At 34.6% G+C, this 27,651-nt stretch overlaps 3 protein-coding genes across 8 annotated transcripts; 1 reads left to right on the top strand and 2 right to left on the bottom strand.

The window, feature by feature from the left end:
• On the bottom strand, positions 1 to 18,545 carry LOC140050039 (DNA-directed RNA polymerase II subunit RPB1-like). Of its 2 annotated transcripts, none has more exons than XM_072095049.1 (25): positions 18,472 to 18,545; positions 18,133 to 18,247; positions 17,603 to 17,875; positions 17,074 to 17,256; positions 16,527 to 16,808; positions 15,954 to 16,115; positions 15,571 to 15,791; positions 14,923 to 15,180; positions 14,142 to 14,352; positions 12,591 to 12,800; positions 11,603 to 11,941; positions 10,658 to 10,786; positions 8,364 to 8,586; positions 8,031 to 8,241; positions 7,653 to 7,797; positions 6,934 to 7,039; positions 6,570 to 6,775; positions 6,171 to 6,395; positions 5,443 to 5,790; positions 5,045 to 5,149; positions 4,151 to 4,333; positions 3,536 to 3,739; positions 3,164 to 3,347; positions 2,516 to 2,638; positions 1 to 2,366 (listed from the first exon to the last, which is right to left on the bottom strand). In XM_072095049.1, exons 2-25 carry the CDS (start codon positions 18,214 to 18,216, stop codon positions 1,177 to 1,179), a joined length of 5,805 nt encoding a protein of 1,934 aa, XP_071951150.1. In that variant the 5' UTR covers positions 18,217 to 18,247; positions 18,472 to 18,545; the 3' UTR covers positions 1 to 1,176. The 2 variants fall into 2 exon arrangements, with proteins under 2 accessions (XP_071951150.1, XP_071951149.1); XM_072095048.1 differs by having other exon boundaries at positions 18,133 to 18,366; positions 18,498 to 18,543.
• Positions 18,327 to 27,611, top strand: LOC140050040 (WD repeat-containing protein 53-like). 4 transcript variants are annotated; one of them, XM_072095053.1, is made up of 2 exons: positions 18,327 to 18,355; positions 26,096 to 27,611. In XM_072095053.1, the coding sequence occupies exon 2, from the start codon at positions 26,112 to 26,114 to the stop codon at positions 27,183 to 27,185; it is 1,074 nt and encodes a 357-aa protein (XP_071951154.1). In that variant the 5' UTR covers positions 18,327 to 18,355; positions 26,096 to 26,111; the 3' UTR covers positions 27,186 to 27,611. The 4 variants fall into 4 exon arrangements, with proteins under 4 accessions (XP_071951154.1, XP_071951153.1, XP_071951152.1 ...); XM_072095052.1 differs by lacking the exon at positions 18,327 to 18,355 and adding an exon at positions 25,299 to 25,658; XM_072095051.1 differs by lacking the exon at positions 18,327 to 18,355 and adding an exon at positions 25,299 to 25,749.
• LOC140048542 (kidney mitochondrial carrier protein 1-like) lies at positions 18,770 to 24,013 on the bottom strand. 2 transcript variants are annotated; one of them, XM_072093282.1, is made up of 9 exons: positions 23,951 to 23,968; positions 23,351 to 23,419; positions 23,111 to 23,258; positions 22,636 to 22,816; positions 22,274 to 22,372; positions 21,751 to 21,875; positions 21,365 to 21,524; positions 20,934 to 21,014; positions 18,770 to 20,214 (listed from the first exon to the last, which is right to left on the bottom strand). In XM_072093282.1, exons 2-9 carry the CDS (start codon positions 23,409 to 23,411, stop codon positions 20,173 to 20,175), a joined length of 897 nt encoding a protein of 298 aa, XP_071949383.1. In that variant the 5' UTR covers positions 23,412 to 23,419; positions 23,951 to 23,968; the 3' UTR covers positions 18,770 to 20,172. The 2 variants fall into 2 exon arrangements, with proteins under 2 accessions (XP_071949383.1, XP_071949382.1); XM_072093281.1 differs by having other exon boundaries at positions 18,771 to 20,214; positions 23,351 to 23,530; positions 23,951 to 24,013.
• Positions 27,612 to 27,651: the final 40 nt, after the last annotated feature.

Here is a 27,651-nt window from a genome sequence, read left to right as displayed (position 1 = left end):
TAATTGTTTTATTCAATATTATGTACAAGTACATTGTGTGTTTGGAAATTAACACCAACTTGTGTCGATTTCAGATATAAAAGAATCTGTAAGTGCGTTGTGACGTGATTTTTCAGTTCTCTGTACCAATGGGAACCAACCCTACCTCTGTTAATGAGTTTGAAATCTCGTCATCAATGGCCCGGCTACGATAAATGCATTAATAAAACATACTCAGTAAGTAATTCATCAACGTAATTGATGTTCTCATTCAGTGATGGCGTAATTATGACTCAATTTAATTACGTATCGTTTTAAACAACCGTAACAATCATGTTTTTACCCCTAATACTACATTTTTTTCTGAAACATTTAGTAAAAATGCTGGTTATATTCAAATTATTTTAAACTTTATAATCAAACTTGCAAGTGAAAAACAACTTAGTTTACAAAACCGTGCCACTAATAAACATAACTGAATCATACAAAAATTAATAGTTTTCAAATTTATTACAAATACAGTATAAGTTTTAATTCAATAGTGTTCTAAACAAATAATAACCTTAATTAACTAATTATTATTATCATTTTGTCCTCAATGCTATTGTAAACAATTAATGGTGTCAACATCTCAACTTTTAAAGTGCATGACATTATAAATAGATTACACCCATAATGGTGTCAACTGTTCAACTCCAACACAGCTTCCTTTATAAAGCGTATAATTCTTTTTTATGCCATTCTTAGTTTTTTTTTTCCGAGAACAATGCTTTTCTGTCAATACATTAAATGAATAGGAAATTAACTATATCAAAATAATGTCTACAACACAGACAAAACAACATATGTAATAACTGCAACAGCCTATGTCAATGTACTATACGACGACACATAGGTTATCACAGGTAATATCATTTTAAATTATATCAAAAATATTTTCTTCTTATTTCATTAAACAGTTATTCCAATGGTTTATGTAACTTTGTAAGTTTTCCCCTTACATACATTTTTTAATACTAATGTTTAGCATTTTGTTATGTTACAGATAATGTATATAATACCAGGACAATACAAAACTTGCGCCATACTTAAATATTTACATTCAATTAACAAAAATCACGATTTAAAAAAAATCATGATTTACAACTGTTCCTGCCACTGTACTACTAAAATATGTACAAAGTATCAGAGCATATTTCATTCGTCATCAGGACTGTATGAAGGTGATGAAGGAGAGTATGTCTGGGATGATTGTGGTGAGTATGTCGAGTCTTTCGGGCTAGTGGGCGAATACGTCGGGGAACTAGGACTGTACTTTGGACTTGTTGGCGAATAGCTTGGAGAAGTTGGGCTGTATTTCGGGCTGGTAGGTGAATAACTTGGGCTAGTAGGCGAGTACTTCGGGCTTGTTGGCGAATATTGCTGACTTGCTGGGGAGTAACTTGGGCTAGTTGGGGAGTACGACGGGCTTGTTGGACTGTAATTTGGAGACGTTGGTGTGTACTTCGGTGAGCTTGGGCTGTAGCTTGGCGACGTTGGGCTGTATGATGGGCTGGTTGGTGAATAGTTTGGACTCTTTGGCGAGTAGCTAGGAGAGCTTGGGCTGTAACTTGGGCTTGTAGGTGAGTAACTTGGCGATGACGGGCTGTAACTAGGTGATGTTGGACTGTAACTTGGCGAAGATGGTCCATAGCTTGGGCTGGTTGGCGAGTAACTTGGAGATGTCGGTGAATATTTTGGAGACGATGGTGAATAGCTCGGACTAGTTGGGCTATAGCTTGGGCTAGTTGGACTATAACTTGGGCTTGTTGGAGAATAACTTGGCGACGTCGGACTATAGCTAGGCGAAGTTGGGCTATAGCTGGGCGATGTCGGTGAATAGCTGGGAGATGTTGGACTGTATGAAGGACTAGTTGGGGAATAGCTAGGAGATGTTGGACTGTAACTCGGACTAGTCGGAGAGTAACTTGGTGAAGTTGGTGAATAGCTTGGACTTGTTGGCGAATAGCTCGGACTTGTTGGGCTATAGCTCGGACTAGTCGGGCTGTAGCTAGGGCTAGTCGGAGAGTAACTCGGGCTTGTGGGTGAGTATGTCGGACTTGGAGGCGAGTAGCTTGGGCTGGTAGGCGAGTATGAAGGCGATGTTGGTGAATAGCCAGGGCTCTGTGGTGTTACACCTCCTGGCGAGTCTGGTAGGTAGGCAGGAGATGATGGTGAATAGCCTGGTGATAGTATTCTGCCAGGGGATGGTATGTATGGGCTAGCCATAGGAGAGCCTGGTGATTGAGGTTGTGGAGACCATCCAGGACTGTACGCTGGGCTGATCCCACTGGCATCTGACGCTGCAGAAGGACTGAAACCTGGTCCTCCAGGAGTCATGCCGCTTCCTAAAGGAACAAAAAATGTCATAATAATACATTTCTAATTCTATTACATAATAAAATTTATCTTAAAAAAGTGGCATAACATTTTTATTTTCCAGAATTGGTCAATTTATAATGTATTCCAAAACTGACAGATTGCAGAACCGACTTACCGACAGCTGGTGACCAGTATCCATAGCCAGGGGTTGTCCCTGGTCCCCATGGGGTCATCTGGGGTGACATACTACTGCTTGGTGAGTGTCCACCACCCAAGAACATTCCTGGCATCCCTGCCACTGAAAATAAAAACAAATTAAAAGTGTAATTGAAATATAATAAATTAAACTTTACATTACTCCATTGACCGGATATAAAAAGTTTGTTGTTTATAGTGCAACTTTGTTTACTGGTTACATAACATTTAAAAATCATTAGAAATCATAACATGTACATTAAATTGTTATTTTATTATATAATTCATGTAAATCTTGAAGGCAATGTTATGTTCAGAATGTCTTTATTTATCAATGTAAAACTATACAATTTTATCAAAGTATTTAAATAAACCACAATCTTATAATGCAATATATCATTTTTTCATTATTATACTGAATCTCAATTTTTAATACTGAATGTAAAAATTATACCGTTTTAGGCTCTGTAATATAAATTTTCTCAGTATACTTATTTGTCAACATCTTTTCTATAATTTTTTAACCTCAGACTGTGTAATATCATTTAAATATCTATTGTTAAATATCATATGTGCAAAAAAAGTGCGCTGTCCCCACAAAATAGAAATCCCAACATAGTGTACTCACTCATCCCAGCTCCCATACCAGTGTGTGTAGGAATTTCCATTCCATATTTGCATTTCTCCGCGTCAAGTAGAAGGTCAAAGCAGCCAGTACCCGCACTGGCTAGCTTGCCTAGCATGATGTTTTCACTGACTCCCTTTACAAAGTCAATCTCAGCATGAGCGGCTGCCTCGACTAAGATATCAACCTAAAACACAAACAACGTACAAAATTATTTAACTACAGTCAACTTTCTCAATGCCTGATCAACCTTGGGCTGGCCTATGCAAGATTTTCTATAAATTCTGGTATTCAGAATGTGTTTTTGTGTTATATAGAATTTAGGACTCTTTGAACCTACACAGATATGATGATTAAAGAAAATCAGAAAGTTACCGTTTCTTCAAAGGAACACCTCATGAGGGCGCCGACCTCCTGTCTGTTGACACCGTGACGAGTGATAGCCATAAGATGACCTCTCTGTGTCATGACATCACAGAGTAAGGCCAAGTGACGATAGTTTACATACGATCCATCAAATGAGATAACATGGTTCATCTCCTTCTCAACTGCTTTACGTACCGCCTCAATACCTAGTACCTTTAGTAAAATAAATGAGAAAAAAATGAGAAACAATTAACATAAAATAAATAGCCAGAAATCAATATACTGTAAATTGCGAGAGAGAAGTTTCCCATTTGTGCGATCAATAAATTATACTTTACAAACACAAAAACATTTATCCATCAAATCACAAAAAAATAATATGTACAATGATTTAAGAAAATGATGAAATGGGGTCTCATGAAACCAGGAGGTTTGTATGATAGACACCCCGGATTAATTTAACAAAATAATTCATATGCGGAGATATTGGGGTGCGTGTCGTCGCTCCACATCTCAACACAGATTTGAACGTTTCTAAGTCCAAAAGATGATACATAATTGACCTGACCTAGGTCGGTCGTCGCAAATCAAAAGCTCCTTACTAACAAAACATGTGTTTCATACCTGGAATATCTCGCAAATGTCGTTAGATGTTGTACGGACAGGGTCAACGTCCTTGTCACTCAATACCTGCATTAAGCTGGTACCATCTGTCTCCAAGATCCACTCCTGGATGGCTTTAAATTCACCCTCTTCTGTGATTATTATCCTCTTCTTGTTGTCCATTTGCGGCAGATGCATATACACCTATTTATCATTCATTTATATTTAAGAGCATTCATTTTAAATTCTGTTATTTTTGGATACATTTATTTATTTCATTTCAGGGTATAGTTGAGTGTGGTTTTAAGCTGTCATATCATATTTGAGCGTCCTGTTAAATATTTACTTGTTGGTTTATAAGAACATTAATCTATATGACTAGGTTAATATGAACATGACACCACTGGTATAGTAGTTAGAATTGGCAACCACTAGTTTATGCTAGTGAGTATTGCTGTGGTGGATTATTAGTTTCTAAGAAGAACAATTTTACGACTAAAATGATGAAAATATTACCCCTCCCTAGCTGTCAACAGGCTATTGTGATTGAAATTTACCAACGTACTAAAAATCACTGACAAACCATGATTAAAAACTATTAAATTTACAAACAAAAATAAACATATTAAATCTGAAAATAAGGAAGCCAGGAAGCCAATGACATTTAAGTAGTAAAATGATACATTAAAATTGATACATTTAATATCATATATCCTGTATATTACTGAAAACCACAATACAAAAAAATGTGTTTGTTTGTTTTCACCCTATGAACTTTGACCTAGTGCTGTATTTCTACAGTATCACGAAATGTGTAAATATGAGAATTTTGTAATATGTGGTAGTCAGCACAATTCTAGGAATATTGACCAATGAAAAGGAAATGGTTGTATGTGATTTCCAGGAATACTGTACCTTAGCAATCTGTTCAATTCCCTGTAGTGTCATGTCGGTCAACATGTTTGACTCAATACAGCGCAGGAACACATCATCGTCCATCTTATCAACTTGTTCTTCTTCCTAAATTAAATAAATTGTTCTCATATTAAAAAATAACTTAAAGAAACATTATATTATAAATATAAATAAACAACAATTGACAAAGAAAATACTGTCTTATAATTTCAGTATTATACACATGTCACATCTCCTAGCGAAACCCATGGTATGATGATGTCATATCACTACTATATTTAAGCATATTTTTTGTCAAACTAGTTTGTGCCCAGGTGTTTGTGCCCAGGTGTTTGTGCCCAGGTGTTTGTGCCCAGGTGTTTCTTAATGAAAACAATCATTTGCTTCATAGTACTTACGTCATTGTACTTATTCTCTTCACTGTTCATAATTCTTATTCTAAGAACCAACTTTTCTGCGTTATCATCGTTAAAGATACAATTCAGATCGTCGCCAAATCCAGCGTTAATCTTTTCAGCGATTTGTTCCATCGACAATTTCTTATCAGTCATACGTTTACGGTTAAGCTCGATACGCAACAGCCACGGCGAAATGCGGGACGGATCAAAGTCAGGCATCTCGTAATAGAGGTTGACCCAGTCCTGGTCTTCCTCGATCACGGTGTTCTGCGGCTCAGGGTCGTAGTAGATGGCGGTGTTTGAGGTTACTTTTCTAAGAGTTGTATGTTCCAGACGACACAGAATATCCTGGAGAAATGTAAATATAATTATTATTTTCAGTTTGTGAAAAATATTTTTAAATTATTGTACACCTGCTGAACATCAAGCTGGGAACACAACTACCGAATATCCTTGGATATAATCCCACCCCCTACTTCATGTCTGATTTCACAAATAGCATATCCCCAGGTATAGTCCCAGTATTGACTTTTGGTCTGGATGTAGGCCTATCTCTAGCGAATTCAGACAAGTTTTTACAAGAAATGCTTATCAAACCTTTTTTTCCCAGGTATAGTCCCACCCCAAAGTCAGCCCAATTTCGTGTTCTACGGGGTGGGATTATATCTACTTTTTTCTGTCCCCTGATTAAATAATCAAATTGACAATAATAGATTCTATTATTTTACCTTGGTTTTTTCTGCATCTCTTGCTGCAGCTCCCATAAGGAAGACGGTGAGCGAGGGTGTCTTTGGTTTCTTTGAGATGTTAATGATTTCTTTAAGACGAGGCACACCAAGCGTGACGTTTTTAGCCGAGACACCAGCATAATGGAAAGTGTTCAGGGTCATCTGAGTGGCTGGTTCACCGAGAGACTGAGCAGCTAAAGCTCCACACATCTCACCAGGTACCCCCTAGTGAAAATGAAATGACCATATTGTTGATGTCATGATTTGAATTGTAAAAAAACTTGTGATTGAAATATTTCACACATTACGTAAACAATTGGGGTATTGCATTCAGAAAGGATTTGTCAATATTTACCTAAATATCACTACATCGAAAAAAAAACCATAAATGTTACTCACATGAGCATGGTTGAATCTGGTCTCGATTTCACCAAGCAGCCAATCAAATGCTTCCGACGACAGATGGTGTTCCTGCATGACCTTCTGAGAGCTAAAGGTAGATCGCAGAAGACTGTTGAATAGGATAGTGGCGTTCTGTTGTGCCTGTTTGCTGATCGAGTCCTCTCCTTTTACAATCACTAAACTCTTGCACAATTTACGAATACCTATTTAGTCGAATATAACATAAAAAGATATTACTCACTTTTACATAGTAAAGTATGGCCACCAAAAATATAATCTACCTCAGATACGAAGTTGTATCAATTTATTATCTGTCCTGCCTGCATACAATTAATTTAAAATTGTTATTATCAGGACCTACCCTCAATAACTGTCAAAGGATGTAGATCTGACGTTTTCCTGGCATCTATGCGGAAGATTTTCTTTGCATTCCAGATCATACGCTGTAAATTGCATGGCAATGCAACCTATGAGAGAATAATCAAGATTTGTTAATACATGGAAAAATAAAGAATATGATGGGTGTAGGCAGTAAGGGATGTTAATGAATTCTTAAGCTTTGTCTACACTATCAAACTAGTTTGACAAAAAAATTGTGATGTGCCTAAATATGGTAGTAGTATGACATCATCATGTCCATATATGGGCATATCACATTTTTTGGTCACATAAAGTGATAGTGTAGGCAGAGCTTTAAGGGTAATTTATTAAATAGTTTTTGTAGCTTGGTGTTTAAGATGTTTGCTTAACATTCTTAAAGAGTCTGGGAACAATATATACAAACGGTAGATTGTTATCAAATAAAAAAATGCAAATTAATTGTTAAAGTGTATTTATGTAGAGCAACTTGTGTGTGTATCTTGTGAAGGCTGTGATTAAATTCACTCTTAATCTTGTGAAGGCTGTGATTAAATTCACTCTTAATCTTGTGAAGGCTGTGATTAAATTCACTCTTAATCTTGTGAAGGCTGTGATTAAATTCACTCTTAATCTTGTGAAGGCTGTGATTAAATTCACTCTTAATCTTGTGAAGGCTGTGATTAAATTCACTCTTGAGGCAGGGACTGTACACCGTCATACCTTGCTTTCACCAGATGGGAACACTTCCCTGAGGATCTCTCTGTCCTCCCTAAGTTGTTCCCATTCTTTGTCTAATTCCAAATGAACTTGGTTGTTCCCAAGTAAGTCACGGACAATATCTTCCTTTAAGTTCTTACGCATTAACCTGGTAGGCAAAAAAAAAATATATAATGTTGAATATTGTTCAATCAAAAAGTATAGTCTCTTAAGCTCTACACAACTCTCTCAAACTTTATGCGACAAAAAATGGGATGTGCCCATATATGGATATGATGATCACACTTTTTTGTCAAACTAGGTTGATAGTGTAGACAGAGCTTAATACATTTGCTATGCTCAAACAAACTGAAGGGGCACACAAGCTTTACTTGTACTTACTTTTCATTTGAATAGTCAAATTTGTAGCCCTTAGCAAAGGCCTTGTGTGAAGGTTTAAGTGTGGCCAGCTGTTGGAATTCAACTGAGCATCCGTCCAAACCATCTTCCCCGTACCTTAGCTGTACCAAGTAATCATTGCTGTTACGTACGGTACCATCGTACCTCACCATCACACTCTCCATAGCTTTGATCAGCCTACGTTGAATATAACCTGAAATTAAACATATTTATTATATTGTCTGCCTTACAAGTCAAATATATTTATTATATTGTCTGCCTTATAGGCCTAAGTCAAATATACTTATTATATATTATTCTCATTTTACAACTAACCTGTTTCAGCAGTTTTGACAGCTGTATCAATCAACCCCTCACGTCCTCCCATAGCGTGAAAGAACATTTCTGAGGGAGTCAAACCGGCCAGGTAAGAGTTTTCAACAAATCCACGACTCTCGGGACCGTAATCATCTTTGATAAAATGAGGTAGTGTTCTGTGTCGAAATCCAAACGGAATTCGTTTACCTTCCACATTCTGTTGGCCTACACATGCAATAACCTAGAGAAACAACAACAAACATTCATCCATACATTAGCAATAACCTAGAGAAACAACAACAAACATTCATCCATACATTAGCAATAACCTAGAGAAACAACAACAAACATTCATCCATACATTAGCAATAACCTAGAGAAACAACAACAAACATTCATCCATACATTAGCAATAACCTAGAGAAACAACAACAAACATTCATCCATACATTAGCAATAACCTAGAGAAACAACAACAAACATTCATCCATACATTAGCAATAACCTAGAGAAACAACAACAAACATTCATCCATACATTAGCAATAACCTAGAGAAACAACAACAAACATTCATCCATACATAAGCAATAACCTAGAGAAACAACAACAAACATTCATCCATACATAAGCAATAACCTAGAGAAACAACAACAAACATTCATCCATACATTAGCAATAACCTAGAGAAACAACAACAAACATTCATCCATACATTAGCAATAACCTAGAGAAACAACAACAAACATTCATTCATACATTAGCAATAACCTAGAGAAACAACAACAAACATTCATCCATACATTAGCAATAACCTAGAGAAACAACAACAAACATTCATCCATACATTAGCAATAACCTAGAGAAACAACAACAAACATTCATCCATACATAAGCAATAACCTAGAGAAACAACAACAAACATTCATCCATACATTAGCAATAACCTAGAGAAACAACAACAAACATTCATCCATACATTAGCAATAACCTAGAGAAACAACAACAAACATTCATCCATACATTAGCAATAACCTAGAGAAACAACAACAAACATTCATCCATAGATAAGCAATAACCTAGAGAAACAACAACAAACATTCATCCATACATTAGCAATAACCTAGAGAAACAACAACAAACATTCATCCATACATTAGCAATAACCTAGAGAAACAACAACAAACATTCATCCATACATTAGCAATAACCTAGAGAAACAACAACAAACATTCATCCATACATTAGCAATAACCTAGAGAAACAACAACAAACATTCATCCATACATTAGCAATAACCTAGAGAAATAACAACAAACATTCATCCATACATTAGCAATAACCTAGAGAAACAACAACAAACAACATTCATTCATACATTAGCAATAACCTAGAGAAACAACAACAAACATTCATCCATACATTAGCAATAACCTAGAGAAACAACAACAAACATTCATCCATACATTAGCAATAACCTAGAGAAACAACAACAAACATTCATTCATACATTAGCAATAACCTAGAGAAACAACAACAAACATTCATCCATACATTAGCAATAACCTAGAGAAACAACAACAAACATTCATCCATACATTAGCAATAACCTAGAGAAACAACAACAAACATGCATCCATACATTAGCAATAACCTAGAGAAACAACAACAAACATTCATCCATACATAAGCAATAACCTAGAGAAACAACAACAAACATTCATCCATACATAAGCAATAACCTAGAGAAACAACAACAAACATTCATCCATACATTAGCAATAACCTAGAGAAACAACAACAAACATTCATCCATACATTAGCAATAACCTAGAGAAACAACAACAAACATTCATCCATACATTAGCAATAACCTAGAGAAACAACAACAAACATTCATCCATACATTAGCAATAACCTAGAGAAACAACAACAAACATTCATCCATACATTAGCAATAACCTAGAGAAACAACAACAAACATTCATCCATACATTAGCAATAACTCATTTTATTGTAGTCAGAATAATATAAATAAAGCAGATAATAATAGGATAGGATAGACAGATGCATTTTTCCCTCAAGTTCCTGTGAATACTGTTCCGGTGAGTGGGAGCTTCAAAGTGCTGGAGAACTGAGCAGTGTAAATGGTTCCTCTGCTTTTCTTGCTTTTTTTGTTATCTTAGAATATTTTATGGATTATTTGTGTGTGTAAAACGCTTAGAAACATTTTATTAGGCGCTATAAGACTACCATTACAAACAGCAATAAATAACATAGAGGTTGATATTGTTAAATATAGTGTTAATGTTACCTGAGAAATGTTGATCTTTGACCCCTTTGATCCAGCTACCACCATGACCTTAAAGTTGTTGAACTCTGACAAGCTCTTCTGAGCAGAGCCACCAGTCTTGTCACGAGCATCATTCAGAATTCTGTTTACCTAAAAAAAGACAAATTTCACTAATTATAGTTTAAAGATGTATTGTCCCTTGAAACACAAAAAAATGAAGGTCAAAATATTCTAAATTTAAAGTGGCCATATCAAAGTAATATTAAAGTTTTTCACTTTAAGTCGAAAATTCGAGCCAAAAACAACAAGTTTACGTAATTAACAGGTAAATTAGTTTGATTACATTTCATCTGGAAAATCGTCACGAGCGAAAGTAAACAAAGATTTCAAACCATGAGTACGCATTATGCATATGCTAAATTAGGATTGTTTACAACTCGTCACGGTTAAGAAGGTATTTTCACACAGATCATGAGGAAGTTTTATGATTATGCATACAGAGTAGCCAAACAAGCGCGTTTCATTATGGGATATGTTTTGATTGAAAACTTTGACTGGAAGTCAAAGTTATTTTTGTAACAAAAAAACGTATGTATTTCAGTTAATTTTTTTTTTTCCCGAAAAATTTTTGGTGATAGTTAATAACTATTATGATACTTCAAAATGACCCACCTTTTTTCAAAATCTTTTATTTTTTATTTTTTTGGAATTAGTCAAAGGGACAATACATCTTTAACTGCAATGTGTTGTATTAAAATGGTTCTTTAAAACATAAAACATCGCTAAGCTCTATCTACACTATCAAACTTTATGTGACAAAAACATGTGATCTGCCCATATATGGACATGATGATGTCATATCACTACCATATTTAGGTATATCACTACCATATTTGGGCATATCACACCTTTTTTGTCAACTAGTTTGATAGTGTGGACAGAGCTTTACATAGTAAAACTACTCACCTGATTTTCAAAGGTCTGTCGTAGTGTATTACCAGGAGTTGGTTCTAAATCATCATTATGCGCTTTCTCAATAACGTCAATCACATCACGTTTCGCTTTCTTAATCGTACTCTGAATATCCTCGTACGTTTTAGAATCGGCAATACAGTCACCGATACCGATAGAGTGACCTTCTAAGAGAAGCCAGTTGTTGACCACTGTCTGGATGTAGCCATACAATAGCTTGGATTCTTCGTGGCCTCGTTCCATGAATGAGACATGGACAAGAGAACCAGAAGATGTCCCTAATGTCTTCTTGCAGATGATACCAGATATCAGTTCACCATTTTCAATAAGAACCTAAATAAATATGTAAAATGCAATAAGCAATACATAACAAATTGTTTACCTTTAAACAAGATTTAAAAAAAACTTGATTAGCTATTGATATTTCCTCAACAATAAAGATTCCTGTATAATATCAAAGTATTAAATAAAAAATTCCTAGCTTTGTGCCTTAATACATATTTTAGTGCTAATGGCTTTTATTTGTAGTAAAAGCTTTGTCTATCATACACAACTGACTGTATCTTCACTGAGAAAGATTTTGGCTGTTGGTGTTATAATCAAAATCATTGCAATAAAAATATTATAGTGCTAATGGCATTTGTCTTTTGGCTGTTATCATAATTAATATCAATGTAATAAAATACATATTTTAGTGCTAATGGCTTTGTCTTAGTAAAAGCTTTGTATATCAAACACAACTGACTGTACCTCCAATGAGAAAATTGTTGGCTGTTGGTGTTATCATAATCAAAATCATTGCAATAAAAATATATCATAGATATGGCCTTTGTCTTTTGGCTGTTATCATAATCAAAATCAATGATGTAATAAAATACATATTTTAGGTAATCCTAATAAAGGCATTTATCCTAGCCAAAGCTTTATCAAGAACAACTGGTTATGGCCAATTCAATGACCAGTGAACGGATTAAACCCTTACCTTTGTATCTCCAGGTGAGAGCCATTTGTATGGGCCTCTATCCTCGTCATCTGGATGTGTACTGTGGGTACGGATCAGGTTAATACCACTGGGAATGATAAGTGTCATCAGTTGTTTTCCTGTCCATAGATGCTTGGGTTTCAGGATTGCTGGCTGCGGCATCTTTCCGTTCCAGGTTGGCAGCCACATCAGTAAGTTCATCACTTGTTCCTATTTGGATTAAATTTAAATGAAAAATAAAATTAATTATCAATGGGAAACAAAATGATAACATAGGAGCTGTAGCTTGGTGGTTAACGTGCATGTCATCCAATTCCAAAATCCAGGGTTCAATCCTGACCTAGTACTAAGGTGTCTACTACACTACTCCCTAAGCATCAAATCCTGACCTAGTACTAAGGTGTCTACTACACTACTCCCTAAGCATCAAATCCTGACCTAGTACTAAGGTGTCTACTACACTACTCCCTAAGCATCAAATCCTGACCTAGTACTAAGGTGTCTACTACACTACTCCCTAAGCATCAAATCCTGACCTAGTACTAAGGTGTCTACTACACTACTCCCTAAGCATCAAATCCTGACCTAGTACTAAGGTGTCTACTACACTACTCCCTAAGCATCAAATCCTGACCTAGTACTAAGGTGTCTACTACACTACTCCCTAAGCATCAAATCCTGACCTAGTACTAAGGTGTCTACTACATTACTCCCTAAGCATCAAATCCTGACCTAGTACTAAGGTGTCTACTACACTACTCCCTAAGCATCAAATCCTGACCTAGTACTAAGGTGTCTACTACACTACTCCCTAAGCATCAAATCCTGACCTAGTACTAAGGTGTCTACTACACTACTCCCTAAGATCCAGGGTTCAATCCTGACCTAGTACTAAGGTGTCTACTACACTACTCCCTAAGATCCAGGGTTCAATCCTGACCTAGTACTAAGGTGTCTACTACACTACTCCCTAAGATCCAGGGTTCAATCCTGACCTAGTACTAAGGTGTCTACTACACTACTCCTTAAGCATCAAATCCTGACCTAGTACTAAGGTGTCTACTACACTACTCCCTAAGCATCAAATCCTGACCTAGTACTAAGGTGTCTACTACACTACTCCCTAAGCATCAAATCCTGACCTAGTACTAAGGTGTCTACTACACTACTCCCTAAGCATCAAATGAGCTTAGTTCTAGTTGTTCCATGACCTAGATTTCTTATTTATTCCATTATTGTTTCAATCTTCAAATTGAAGTAAATAAATGTTGTATTGTTTGAAGGTTTGCATGGCGAAATCAAATGTTGATATGAAGTGTGCGGTACACCACGTATATTAGTTCTGAAAAGAACTGTTAGAGTTTCTCGACCTTTTCGATCAATATGCTTTGATCGAATGTGCATTCTCACTCCTGAGGATGATCAAAGCATATTGAGCGAAACGTCGAGAAACTCAACAGTTCTTTTCAGAACTAAAATATGTGGTGTGCCGCAAACTTTATATCAAGTAAATAAATGTTATTTTAAATTAAATTTAATCATCATATTCACCTTTGTGAGAAAGACGTCTCTTTTTGTAAACTTTCTAACAGCAGCAAGTGAATCCTGTACGATACCCATGACAGGTTTGTTTGACTGAGGTGTTACTATTAGTCTAGGCACTCTCATGATTTCACTAATCTCTGCCTTTGTATCCAGCGACTGCGGTAAATGCAAATTCATCTCATCGCCATCAAAATCAGCATTGTATGGAGTGGTCACACTATAGGATAAAGAATACATGGACATGATGATGTAATATCACTACCATATTTGGATAAATCATTACCATATTTGGATAAATCATTATCATATTTGGATATATCACTACCATATTTGTGCACATCACATTTTTGTCAAACCAGTTTGATAGCGAGTGTAGACAGAGCTTAATAAGAATATGTAATATTGCATTCATATTTTCAAAGGCTACATGAAAACTAGAGAGATCAGAGTTTTATTTTCAGGAACTGGAAAGAGAAATAGTGCACTGAAATGTTGTCTCTAAATAAAAACTTCACTTAAGCTCTGTCTACACTATCAAACTAGTGATGTGCTCAAATACGGTGATGTGCCCAAATATGGTAGTGATATGATTTCATCGTGTCCAAATATGGGCACATCACATTTTTTTTTGTCATATTAAGTTTGAGTGTTAGACAGAGCTTTAGATAGTGAATTTTTTATCCCTGATTTGAAGTTTATTTTTGTTCATTTAGGTCTTTTTTTTAAAGCATGATCTCTACAAAGTACTCTTCTTCTATCAACAATATGTTTATTAAAATAGCCTTACCTAAGATTAAGCCTGAAAGTAGACCAGGGAAGCACCTTGACACGATGCCCCATCATAGACATTTTGTGAAGCGTTGGCTGCCGATTGAAGACAACCAAATCACCAGTCACCATATGCCTCTCAACCTTATATCCACATTGTAGATGAAGGTCACTGGGCTTAGGATGATATCGCAGGTCAATCCTTTCGCCGTTATCACGTATGATGTACTTAGCGCCAGGGTATTGATTGTCACCTCGTCTTACGAGTTCCTGCAATCTATTCGTTAAAAAGACATTGTATACATTAATTTCAAACAAATCTTACATACAGGACAAATATTTCATGGACTTTCAACATGAACATATTGATTACACATACATTAAGAAGTATATTTAAATTTCTGTCTATACTATCAAACTTTATGTGACAAAAAAATGTGATGTGCACATATGGACATGATGATGTCATATCACTACTATATTTGGGCTCATCACCACCATATTTAGGCACATCATACTTTTTGTTGTCAAACTAATTTGATAGTGTAGACAGCGCTAGACAGAGAAGTACATGCACACCTTGTAGTCTTGGATTCTAAACCTCATAACAAAGATTAGTTCTCACACTTATGTCTAAGCCTAAATCATAGGTCAGAGTTCAACTTACTTGTCAATATTAAACGGTGTTACTATCTCAGGGTACGTCATCGTTTGTGCAATCGTACGTGGCACCCCAACTTGATCGATATGGAGATTTGGATCGGGTGTGATGACCGTACGTGCGGAGAAATCTACACGCTTACCCATCAAGTTACCACGGATACGACCTTCCTTACTCTTTAATCTTTGCTTGATTGATTTGAGAGGTCGTCCAGATTTTTGCATTGCCTACAAATGAACAATTTGTTTTTAGAATGTTAAATTACAATATTTACAATTATTATTTAACAATGGAAATACAAATCAAAGTGGAATACATTTCATGGTAACTTCCTAAACATCAATTAAGATAAAACAGAGTTCATGGAAAAATAACTGAATGTTCCTTACACGTGGTAGCCCGGGAAGCTCGTTGTCAGACAGTGTTGTGACGTGGAATTGAAGCATTTTGGCATTTTCTGCGATAATATGAGCAGCCGCACCATTCTGTTCATTTCTCTTTAATTCGTTGTTTATTTTGATGATGTCAGCTAGTTTGTGAGTTAAATCATCCTGTAATCAAATTGAAAAGTCATGAAATAAAATTGACACGTTTATGTCAATTAACAGTAAAGTAGACATGTAAAATTTCAACTAGCAAACAAAAAGTACGAAAAACTCCCTCTTAAATGACATTAAAGGGACTTTCACTTCTGCTCTAAATTTTCACGCGGCTTGCATCAATCTTACGCGAATGTGAACTGGAGCCGGGCCTGAGCAGATGCGAAAAGACCCTTTAATGTCATTTAAGAAGGAGTGAAGTTGTTTTATTATTTATAATCATCTATAATCTAAATTTATTTATAACACATATTAATTCCTATATATAGTCATGACTGTAATCCCAATCCACTAAGTTGTTGGCATTTATTTTGGTCACATTTTGGGAAAAGTGTTACCATATTAGGAATACAATATTGATACCTGGTTTCTTGCTGAACCAAACATAACCACAGCTGGTCGCACACAGAGTGGAGGCACAGGTAGTACGGTAATGACCATCCAATCGGGTCGTGCAAACTGTGGGCAAAACCCAAGGATCTCTGCTTCCTCATCACTGATTCGTTTGAAGATTTCATGCACACGTTCCGCGGTCAAATTAATCTTGCGTTCCTGTGAGTCTTCGTTGACGTGTTTCCACTCGGCAACTAAATCAATTCCGGTACGTCGAATCTTTGGTTGATATCGTCCACAGCCTCCGTGACCCTACAAGTAATTGAACAAATTAAAGTACGAGTTGTAAAAACATTTGTAGGCTTCATGAATTAAACTGTCTACACTATCAAACTTTATTTGACAAAAAATGTGATGTGCCCATATATGGATGATGATGTCATATCACTATCATATTTGGGCATATATTATCACTACCATATTTGGGCACATCACACTTTTTTTGTCAAACTAGCTTGGTTGTGAAGACAGAGCTTTAGAAAAAGTAAATTTTATTTTTACAATCTGAATACTGTACCTTTGACTTTGGTTCTTCATTCTCATCTCCATCTCTTTGCGACAGTTTGGCATCGAATTGGTTATCCATTTCGTCCCCTCCCTCACACAGTTTTTTACCCTTGACGAGGTCATACACATGACTCATACGTTTTCTAGGTTGACCTTTGGATTTTCTGATGACCTCTTTTAATTTCGGATGCTCCTAAATAAGGTAATGAACAAGATATTATATAAATTAGCATTATACATTTTATTTTTAGACAAGTCAGTAAAATCAATACAAATTATATTTAGAACCATTTGCAAATAATAAGAAGGAAATCTTATAACATAAATAAAGGTCTTAAGCTTTGATTTAAAGGAGTTAAAATGAATTTTCAGATTTAACATGTTCGAAAAGTTGGTTAAAAAGAAATGGAGCTGTATTTTTTGTTTAGTGTTATTAGCAGATCTCGAAGTTTGCTTCATCCACTTAACTTGGACTATAATACTTTTTTTGTGCATGGAAAAAGAAAAAACAAAACTGAAAGTAAGATTAAAGTACTTACTGGGTCAATTAAAAGCTTAGAGCAGAAAAAACATACACATCGCAGCGTTCGTATAATTTTAGTCATAAACGAGGAATGAAACACAGGTTTGGCAAGTTCAATATGTGCAAAATGGCCTGGGCAATCCGTTTGATTACACGCGCATGTCTGACAACGTGCACTTCTGTCTACGGCTCCTTGTCTTGGGTCCATTAATCCATTCAACTTCGGCTTGTTAGCTTCCATCGTCTCAGGATATTTAATTCCGCCATCTGGTGTAACCGACATTCGTTTCTTTGATTTGAAAAAAGTAAATAATTAATGACAAGCAAGGTATGTTTTATTATTGAGGACGACTGGACTAGAACTGGAGCTATTTCAATCAAATAGGCCTATCTATTACTGGGTAATATTTATTTAGAGAAAGAAACGACTGAATTAAGAAACAGGGTCGAACCGACCACTCTTTCTTCAGAGAGAGCAACCAAAAAACCCCCAAAAACATCGGCTAGAATAGGATGTGTATGTGAAATAATCATTTTTCAACTTACAACTTCTTCGGGACCTAAAATTCCGAATTGCACACGCTTAACTTCACGCATAGGCGCCTTCGAATCGTTGTATTGGAGAGTCATTTTTACTGTGTTGTTTTATACTCTGTATCTGCTGATAATATATACGCTACCGTTATATTGCTGACTTCGGCAATTTCCACACCATACGCAATTTCTTTTCTACCACACTTCTTGAGAGCTGAAAGCACTCGCTTGTTTGGTAGGCACACACTAAATTCAATTATTTTCAAAGAATTAAAACGTGAAACAGCCGAAAACTGAATCAGTTTTTTTATGAAAAGATGTGGAATAACATGAGTGTAAAATTACACTTACAAACCGTAGATAAAAACGTATTCTACCATTTATTTTCTCTCACTTTTTAGAAAAATGTTACAACGATAGCGCTCATTTGCGCTAATGACAGCCTCTAGAGGTCGCTGTATTTATATAGGTAGAAAATTAGACAGGTTTCATGAACTATTTTGCAAGGTATCTGAAAAAAATAAATGATTAAAAAACGAGGGCGCACCATTTAACAAACTTACCATGCCCACCATGGACAAAATAACATTACCGTAATATTATCCATGAACAAAGTACTGTAACTTAAAAGAACACTCTAATCCAACAGTTCTTGAAAATCACAAAAAACTAATAGTAATTATCATAATATCACAGAGGAAATAAATTATCTAAATCGTTATATATTCTATTTATTTTATTTTAATTTCTGCATGTTTTTGTCTTGTATTTTTGTGATAAGCTTTGGATGAATGGACCACCCTCGTAAAACATTGAAAACAAAACAAAAAACCAACAAATACATTCTTATTTATTTAAATGCCGTCGTTTATTAGTACAGTACTGTCAAACAATGCACCTACAGTAGTGTTAATAATTTATTTATATTAAATGACACTGTTTCCATTTTTAACCATACCATAAAATAAATGATTACTAAAGTCTTTAAAACAGACTCACCATACTTAATAATTAATTTACAGTCTGTGGGATTAGGACTTTCGTGGCCCAACACGGTCAATCAACACTTATGACTGCAAAGTGCAAAGAAAACTAAACTAAAGAACAAAAACTACATCTGCATGATTACTAGTTTTTGAGACAATTCAAGTAAAAAATGGAATATATTATAAATTATTAAATTGTCAGTATTTTTTACCTAAAATACTACTGGCCTCAAACCATAATATTATACTATAATTAACTGCATATCAAAATAAAATACTTAATTTAGTACGAAAAATGATATAAACCACACTTGATATAAAACGGATATAAAAATTATAATCTGACATTATTAGTAAAATTAAGAATGTTTTAAAAATCCCTGATTAGTCAAACCTATAAAATACATTAAAATCAATAACATACTTTAATCAAACATTACAAAAATATGTTGAATGTAATAATGTTTATTGGTACATATACAAAATAAAGGTTTTATTTTAACACAAAATATACTGTTTTTTACAACTCAATAAAAACAAAAATTGTACACCTTTACACAAAAATTTAAAAACTGTTTTTAAAATTCTAACAATAATAACTTAATACAATGATGATAAAATATATAATATTTTTGGATACACCAAAAAAACACTGCTTTAATGTGATAGTGATTAGTATAAAAAGACAAAAACAACAAAATACACCAAATGTGTTGCATTTCAATAAAAGTCATGCTGGACTTTTATAAAAAGCTGGGTGCTGCTCACCATAGGCACTTGAGGAGGGTAATATTTGTTAGGTTAGTTATAACCATAAATAAGCAGAATTAAAAGCACCATATTTATAGAGAAATTACTTTAAAAAAACTATCCTATTTATAGCTTAAAAACCTGTTAATTTAGCATCTAATTCTATGGTAGTCTTATATTATAAAGAAATAATATTTCTTGGCTTTGATTGAAGAAAAATTTGCTGGTATGAATTGCATTATTTCTTATACACACAAATAATCTCTGTTATCTCACTAAGTTCTTCCTCAAGGTTAAAATTGCAGAATAAAACTTCTTATATACCAAGTTTCTTCAGTTGTTCAAATGTTACAAAAAACTAATTAATTTAAGTTAAGGATTATAGAATAATTATTGAACAAAATTATTTAATATGTTGTCAATCTTATACAGCGTTTCTAAACGCTTCACATTAAAGCTATACAATTTAATGTTATAGCTTTATGATGGTAGTGTAGATAAAGTTTACTGGGAAAGATTAGAAAGAACAACAACCCTTTACTCGATCAAGTTTCAGACATAAAGGTGCAACCCACCATCATATAATGCAATGGACCTATGTACAGAACAATAGTCTAACCAACAACTCATATAGTAGTGATATATTATATAAATCCAAAGGCAAACTTATATATATGGCCGACTTCTGTCGTAAACGACAATGTCAATTAATCTTGCATTCATCTGAATGATGACTAAGCCAGGACTGTTTAAAGCACCTTCGGCTGGTCCCACCATTGACCAAAGGCTTCTCTCGTCCAGCGCCCACCTTAACCGGAGGAGAGGCATAAGCCAATACGTTTGAGGCAGATACTAGATGCAGGGGCTGCCAGCAGTGCTGATTTCAAATGCCTAATGGAACCCCAGCTCCATATACAGCACCCCAGATCGGTATTTCCAGATGGTCTCCTATCTAAGCTCTAACCGGGCCCAACGTTGCTTAACTTCGGTAATCTGACGAGAACCAGTGTTTCAACACGGTAAGGCCATATAAAATATATAAAAATATATTATATATAAATAAATGTAAAAGGATACAATGATGTTCCACGGCCCAAGGCGTACCCATGTAGGTATAAATCCCTTATATAAAGCTAAAAATCCTTCGTATCTTGCAGTCTGTAATAAAGTGACAATGTATTTAGATAAATATGTCAGCAAAGGCAGAATATTTCAATCATAATATAATACAATAATATAAAGCTCTGTCTACACTATCAAACTAGTTTGACAAAAAATGTGATGTGCCCAAATATGGTAGTGATTTATTTTATTTTTTATTTTAACCATATTTAATGAGGGTGATCCATCCAGCATTTGCTTCTGAGGGACCCTCAGAACAGATATGCCCAAATATGGCAGTCATATGACATCATCATGTACATATATGGGCACTTCACATTTTTTTGTCACATAAAGTTGATAGTGTAGACAGAGCTTAATATAATCAATTCAATATAATGATTTACCTTTATAAAGCAGTCAATTGTATTTTTGTAAATTTGTTGTTTTTGACCTTGTTTTAATTGCACACTTTTTCTTAAATTTTGCTGGTTCATCATTCGTGTTTTGACAACATCAATTGGATTTGACGCTATCGCTCCTACAAACCCAGCAAATAAACTTGCTCTGTAATAATAACAAACAAAAGCATTAATATTATTAGTTTACTACTAAAATCACAATTTTTTCATTGTACAGCAGAAATTTGTGGGTTTTTGTCTAGCTCATTTGTTTGTTTTTTAGGTGTATGGATTAGTTTTCATTTGGTTTTTCACAAGCACCTTGAGCATTTTGGTGGATATGTTCGTTTAACAAATCTTATCTTATTATTAATATTATACAGAATACTTACATAAAATGATTTGATATACTATCACCTAATTGTGTATGATTAATAATGAGTTTTTTTGACCAGTCGTAAGCTGGTAACTCAACCCCCGCCACCACAGCTGCTCTCTGAGCAGTTGGACCAACACCCTGAAAGCAGTAAAACAATCCAAATACTTTTAATAGATTTTGTTTAGTTAATATGACAACAAAAATGTATTGTGTATTTGATAAATTTGCTGGAATATTAATCAGATAATATGTATAAAGTTCTGTCTACACTATCAAACTAGTTTGACAAAGAAAGGGTGATGTGATGTGCCCAAATATGGTAGTGATATGATATCATCATGTTCATATATGGGCACATGTTGTTGTGATATAAAGTTTGATAGCGAAGACAAGGCTTTAGAATATGTAATATTACAGTATTAAGTCTATGATTAATATCAAATTTATATTACCACTCATATTATCTTTCCCTGTAGAAATGTAAGAGCATGGTTTTGGCTAAGGCAACACATTAATTATATTTCCACAATTCTTACCCTCCAAAGACCACGGGTACCTTCTTGTTGGTATATATTAACAAATGACGTCACCATGGTAGCATTTGCAAACCTTTGGCTCTGTGCTTGCATTCTAACCTATAAAAAGCAAAAAAATTAATAAATAAAAAGGCAAAAAAAAAACATGTTAATGTACACTATACCATTCTAAAGCTCTGTCTATATTATCAAAGTTTATGTGACAAAAAAATGTGATGTGCCCATATATGGACATGATGTCACATCACTGCTATATTTGAGCATATCACTACCATATTTTGGCACATCACACTTTTTTATGTCAAACTAGTTTGATAGTGTAGACAGAGCTTTATCCACTACATAATCCTGCTGCTCCTCACCTTCAAAACATCTGTTGGGTTAGCTATTGATGATGATATAATACCAGCAGCTATACCACACAACACGTTAATGGCTAAAGATTCATCTTCTGGTCTCTCAACTAGTAAACGTTTGAATGTGTGATAGCATCCTATTTTAATTGTTCCGTACGAGGCTTGCCGTAAAACAGCTGGACGAATTCTAGGAAAATACAAAATAATTCCATTTAATAATTATTATAATTCATTTTTCAATGTTGTTTGTTTATCTATCATCTATTACACACAGGGTGAAGAAAGAGAGGTAAAGAGGGATACTCTACTGAACAAGCTCCCCAGTATAAAAATAAAGAAATAAATAATAATATATAAAGAATGAAATCTATTTCCTTGAAATTTTTGGAAACAAAACAATATTCAGTTCAAAGGGAAGTGCCCCTCCTGGGTGTCTCAAAGTATTGGTTCGACTGTTGACCAATGTTGATGTAAATCTTACCCTGAATATAGCGCTTTGACACCTTCTTCTTTAGAAATGCGGACAAGAGCGTGAAACATTCCTCGATATTTTAACTCACGAAAGTTTGCTTCAGATTTTTGTCCTTGCACTTGCAGACGTGTTTTTGTCAAGTCTATAGGAAAGGTTCCTGAAAAGAAAAAAACACAATTTATCAATTGCATATATAACTTGCGTAGATGGTAAAAATTAGAGAATTTCGGTTTTTAAAATGTTACTCACCGAATTCTGCAGCGACTGAGCCAATTCCTCCAAACACAAATGGTCTCCAATCTTGCGGCATCTTTGTTGCTTGGTGTATACATAAAACAAAAATGTAAATTGGGTTTATTTTTTGCAGTAAAGAAACCTCACTACTAATTAGCTGACAGGTAATTTAAGGTGGAGGTTTCATATGAAAGTCTGAAATAAGAAATTGAGAATCATGTTACAAAGATTATATTTTATAAAATGAAATGAAATAAACATTTTTTTATTTATATTCTATTCCAAAAATTGTCAAGTTTTGTACCGACCATTCATGGTTCCCCAACCCCACCTCCACTCCCCCCCCCCCCCATATATGTGTGTTGGTGGATGACAGTGCAGTATCTCTACACATACAGTAAAATAGGATATACTGTACTACAACATACGGCATGTGAGAAACTTCTGCGTAAGAGAGGCCTATCTATCTTCTAGTAGGCCTAAACTAGGCCTATTCCTAGAGTTACGTAGAGTAGATCGGGAGCAAAACTTAAATAAACAACTCAAATTGTGTACTAGCTACTGTCTAAACATAACTACTAAAGTAATTAATTGTCTATTTTGATTTGTACCTACCAGCAGCTGCTAAGAACAGCAGCAACACACAGACAGTGGAAACTCAATGGAGAGAAAAGACAGATGATGATACGGTTGATTGAGTCCTCAAAACCTTATCTTTGTTCACTGTTCTGATTGGATAATAGTCAGAAAAGCTTCAAAACAAACCAATCGATAGTTCCGATAGTTATTTTACGATACGCATGACAGGTCGTGAATAGCACATTGACCGTCCACGCTTGATTGATTTTATTTTCTCTACTTTTCTGCATGCACTCTGGTGGTGGGGGTGTCACGAAAGCTCAGACCACGAAAGCTCAGACCCCCTAAGACCTAAGATCACGAAAGCTAAGACCCAACACCTAAGTTTACAAATACTAAGATATACTACAGATTAAAAACAATACTTGTTAATCCATACATAATTTTAAACACAGTAGGTTTCATTTATTACCATAAATATAATTTAATACTACCGCAAAACATAGATAAACTCACATTATTTTCGCCCGTTGAGTAAATGTATATTTTTTCTTTACAACAAACAAACTTGACGGGTTGTTTGTTGGTATATATTTACTCCATTGTGTTGGTTCAGAGGATGTTTTTCTTACGCACCTGCCTTTCTTGTATTTTGACTCCAAATTTGTTGACTAACTTTATCCTGAACACCACACTTTAAAATTAGGACTTATAAGTACTTTCAGAAGGAGAAACTACGAAAGCCTATTAGGGCCAACAAAAAAAATATTGCTTTCACAAATTCGAAATAACGAATTACTAATTCGAAATTTCGAATTAGTAATTCGAAATTTCGAATTAGTAATTCGTTATTTCGAATTAATAATTCGAAATTTCGAATTAGTAATTCGTTATTTCGAATTAATAATTCGAAATTTCGAATTAGTAATTCGTTATTTCGAATTAATAATTCGAAATTTCAAATTAGTAATTCGAAATTTCGAATTACTAATTCGAAATTTCGAATTATGAATTCGAAATAACGAATTACTAATTCGAAATTTCGAATTAATAATCCGAAATTTCGAATTAATAATTCGAAATTTCGAATTAATAATTTGAAATAACGAAATAAATAATTCGAAATTTCGAATTAATAATTCGAAATTTCGAATTATTAATTCGAAATTTCAAATTACTTAAATAAATTCGAAATAACGAATTAATAATTCGAAAAAACGAATTAATAATTCGTTATTTCGAATTTGTGAAAGCAATATTATTTTTTTGTTGGCCCTAATAGGCTTTCGTAAGAAACACATAATAACAAATAAATAAATCCTTTAAATTGATGATTTTACATATGTGTTTCTTTGTATACTGTAATGTATACTCGAGCTCCCACCATGCTCAATGTTTTTGTTTCCATGGAGCGCCAAAAGAGCAACAATAATAGTACAAGCATAAAAACAGAAAGAAAACGAAACAAAAAAACTTATCATGATTTTTAAATTAAAATTTATTTGCCAGTATTTATTTCTTCGTACTTGCATGATTATACTATTATCATTACAATTTTAATTTTACATTGTTCCATCCGCACTGTAGATGGACTCCACAGAGTTTTCAGCCCTCTATATAATTTTTGCTCTTTTGACGTTCCATAGAAACAAAAACATTGAACATGGGGTAGGCCTACTGTAGTACTGTAGGCTAGTCATTTTGTGTGCGAGAAAAACGTCTGTAAAATCATCAATTTAAAAATGTATTTGTTACTTTTTATGTGATTCTTTTTCATGAAAGTGCCAATTCTAAGGTGTGGTATTCAGAATAAATGTTGGGAGTTAAAATACAAGGCAGGTGCGAAAGATAAATATTTGTAATCTTAGGTGTTGGGTCTTAGCTTTCGTGATCTTAGGTCTTTGGGGGTCTGAGCTTTCGTGGTCTGAGCTTTCGTGACACCCCTGGTGGTGGTGTGAGGGTTGAGATACAAATTCTGCAAAACTTTTTTGCATCTAAACACACCTGATAATGATTCAAAATAAACATTAGAGGTTTGGAGTTTATAAACAGCATCATACATGTTGTGTAAGGCTGTACATTATACTGCATAGTAGAATTAAAATTACAAGATTTAAGGATTGTACGGTAATTGTGTTTTAAAATAATATATATAAATCAGAAATCATTTTTTTTCCATAGATTAGCAGATGTTATAATGACTTTACTAACCAAGTGGTCTGAAGGAGTTCACACAGATTCTATTATCTGTCTTGAACACAATAAAAACGACACATTATCATCTGGCGGTGAGGATCATCAGATTTGTCTTTGGTCAGACGAAGGAAAGGTGAAATCAAAATTAAAGCTTGACGATGATGTCACAAGTATTTGTTTCACGCCTTCAGACCCAAATATAATATACACCTCAAGTGGAAACAAACTCTGTTTATTGGATATTCGCGATTTTAACCATGTTCAAAATTGTAAAGAATTTAATTCCGAAGAAATTAATGAAGTTAGCATTAACTCCAAAGAGACATTTATTGCAACTTGCGATGACTCCGGTGATATAAAGGTGGTGGACTTGAGAGAGATGCGATTATTTAAGACTCTGCAACGCCATAAGTACATATGTTCATCAGTAAAGTTTCACCCAACGAAAGGCTGCGAACTCCTGTCTGCAGGTCTGGATTGCATTGTCAACTCCTGGGATTTTATGAAAGGTCGTAACCTCAGCTCATTCGATATGCGTGAGTGCCCATCTGGAGAGGATGGTGAAATACCTTCTGGGATGTATATGGTGAACCCTCCTCTCATTCATTCAATGGATGTTAGTAATGACGGATCTAAGATTATATGTGGTCTTGAAAATGGAAAGGTGCAAGTAGTGAAGTTGGTTGGAAGAGGGAAGTTTGAACCACTTTTTGACCTTAAAAATCACACAAGAGGTGTGTCTAAAGTTAAAATACTCCAGGTTGGGATGAAAGAAATGGTGATATCTGGTGGAAATGATGGAAAGGTTTTATTGTGGGAAGGGAACAAACAAAACACAAAAGTACAACATAAAAAGAAAAGAGTTAAAGAAGAGAGGGAAGGAAAATCAGATCAAAATGTACCGGATTCAGTCAGTGATTCTGTAAAATCTCCGGTGGCAGCGATTGAGCACGGCAGCAAGATAAATCACATGACATCAGCAGATGTTGGTGGTAAGACAATTGTTTATGTAGCTGACCAATCAGAATTGATCAGTCTGTATGATATATCAAAGCACATTTCACCTCAAGAATGATATTGAAGCAGTTACAGTAAATCAGTTTAATGTGGTGCATCCTGGAAATTTAATATTTCTTGGCTTAAAGCTTTGTCAGTCTACTACGCTATCAAACTAGTTTTACAAAAAACTGTGATGTTCTCAAATATGGTAGTGCTATACCCAAATATACAGTAGTAGTGATACACTATCAAACTCGTTTGACTGTCCTGTCTACACTATCTCAAATATGGTAGTGATAATATGCACAAATATGGTAGTGATATGACATATCCATATGGGAACATCACTTTTTTTTTTGGTCACATAAAGTTTGATAGTGTAGACAGAGCTTTAGCAAGCAAAAAAGTATTTTCCAAAATAGAAGCTAAATAAAAGGAGAACAAATAAACAATCTAATTTTTATACAGTATTTTATTTCATAGAAATATTAACTAATTCAGACATACAAAATTGGAATATTAAATTATGACAAATATTTTGC

This window comes from Antedon mediterranea, chromosome 5, assembly GCF_964355755.1.
Source record: "Antedon mediterranea chromosome 5, ecAntMedi1.1, whole genome shotgun sequence".
NCBI classification, from domain to species: Eukaryota; Metazoa; Echinodermata; class Crinoidea; order Comatulida; family Antedonidae; genus Antedon; species Antedon mediterranea.
Note: the sequence above shows the minus strand (reverse complement) of the source record. Positions and strands in the feature narration are given on the sequence as shown.

Bases quoted from the DNA above. Each gene is read 5' to 3' on its own strand.
- LOC140050039 (XM_072095049.1), bottom strand. From the start codon at position 18,216: ATGACTCTCCAATACAACGATTCGAAGGCGCCTATGCGTGAAGTTAAG. The intron at 15,792-15,953 runs GTAAGGAACATT...GTTCATTTGTAG, and splicing joins AGCTTCCCGGGCTACCACGT to GCAATGCAAAAATCTGGACG. The intron at 2,639-3,163 runs GTGAGTACACTA...TTTTATTTTCAG, and splicing joins TGGTATGGGAGCTGGGATGA to TGGCAGGGATGCCAGGAATG.
- LOC140048542 (XM_072093281.1), bottom strand. From the start codon at position 23,411: ATGCCGCAAGATTGGAGACCATTTGTGTTTGGAGGAATTGGCTCAGTC. The intron at 21,525-21,750 runs GTAAGTATTCTG...TTATTATTACAG, and splicing joins AGTATATCAAATCATTTTAT to AGCAAGTTTATTTGCTGGGT. The intron at 20,215-20,933 runs GTATCCTTTTAC...TAAATTAATTAG, and splicing joins TTGGGCCGTGGAACATCATT to TTTTTTGTAACATTTGAACA.
- LOC140050040 (XM_072095053.1), top strand. From the start codon at position 26,112: ATGACTTTACTAACCAAGTGGTCTGAAGGAGTTCACACAGATTCTATT.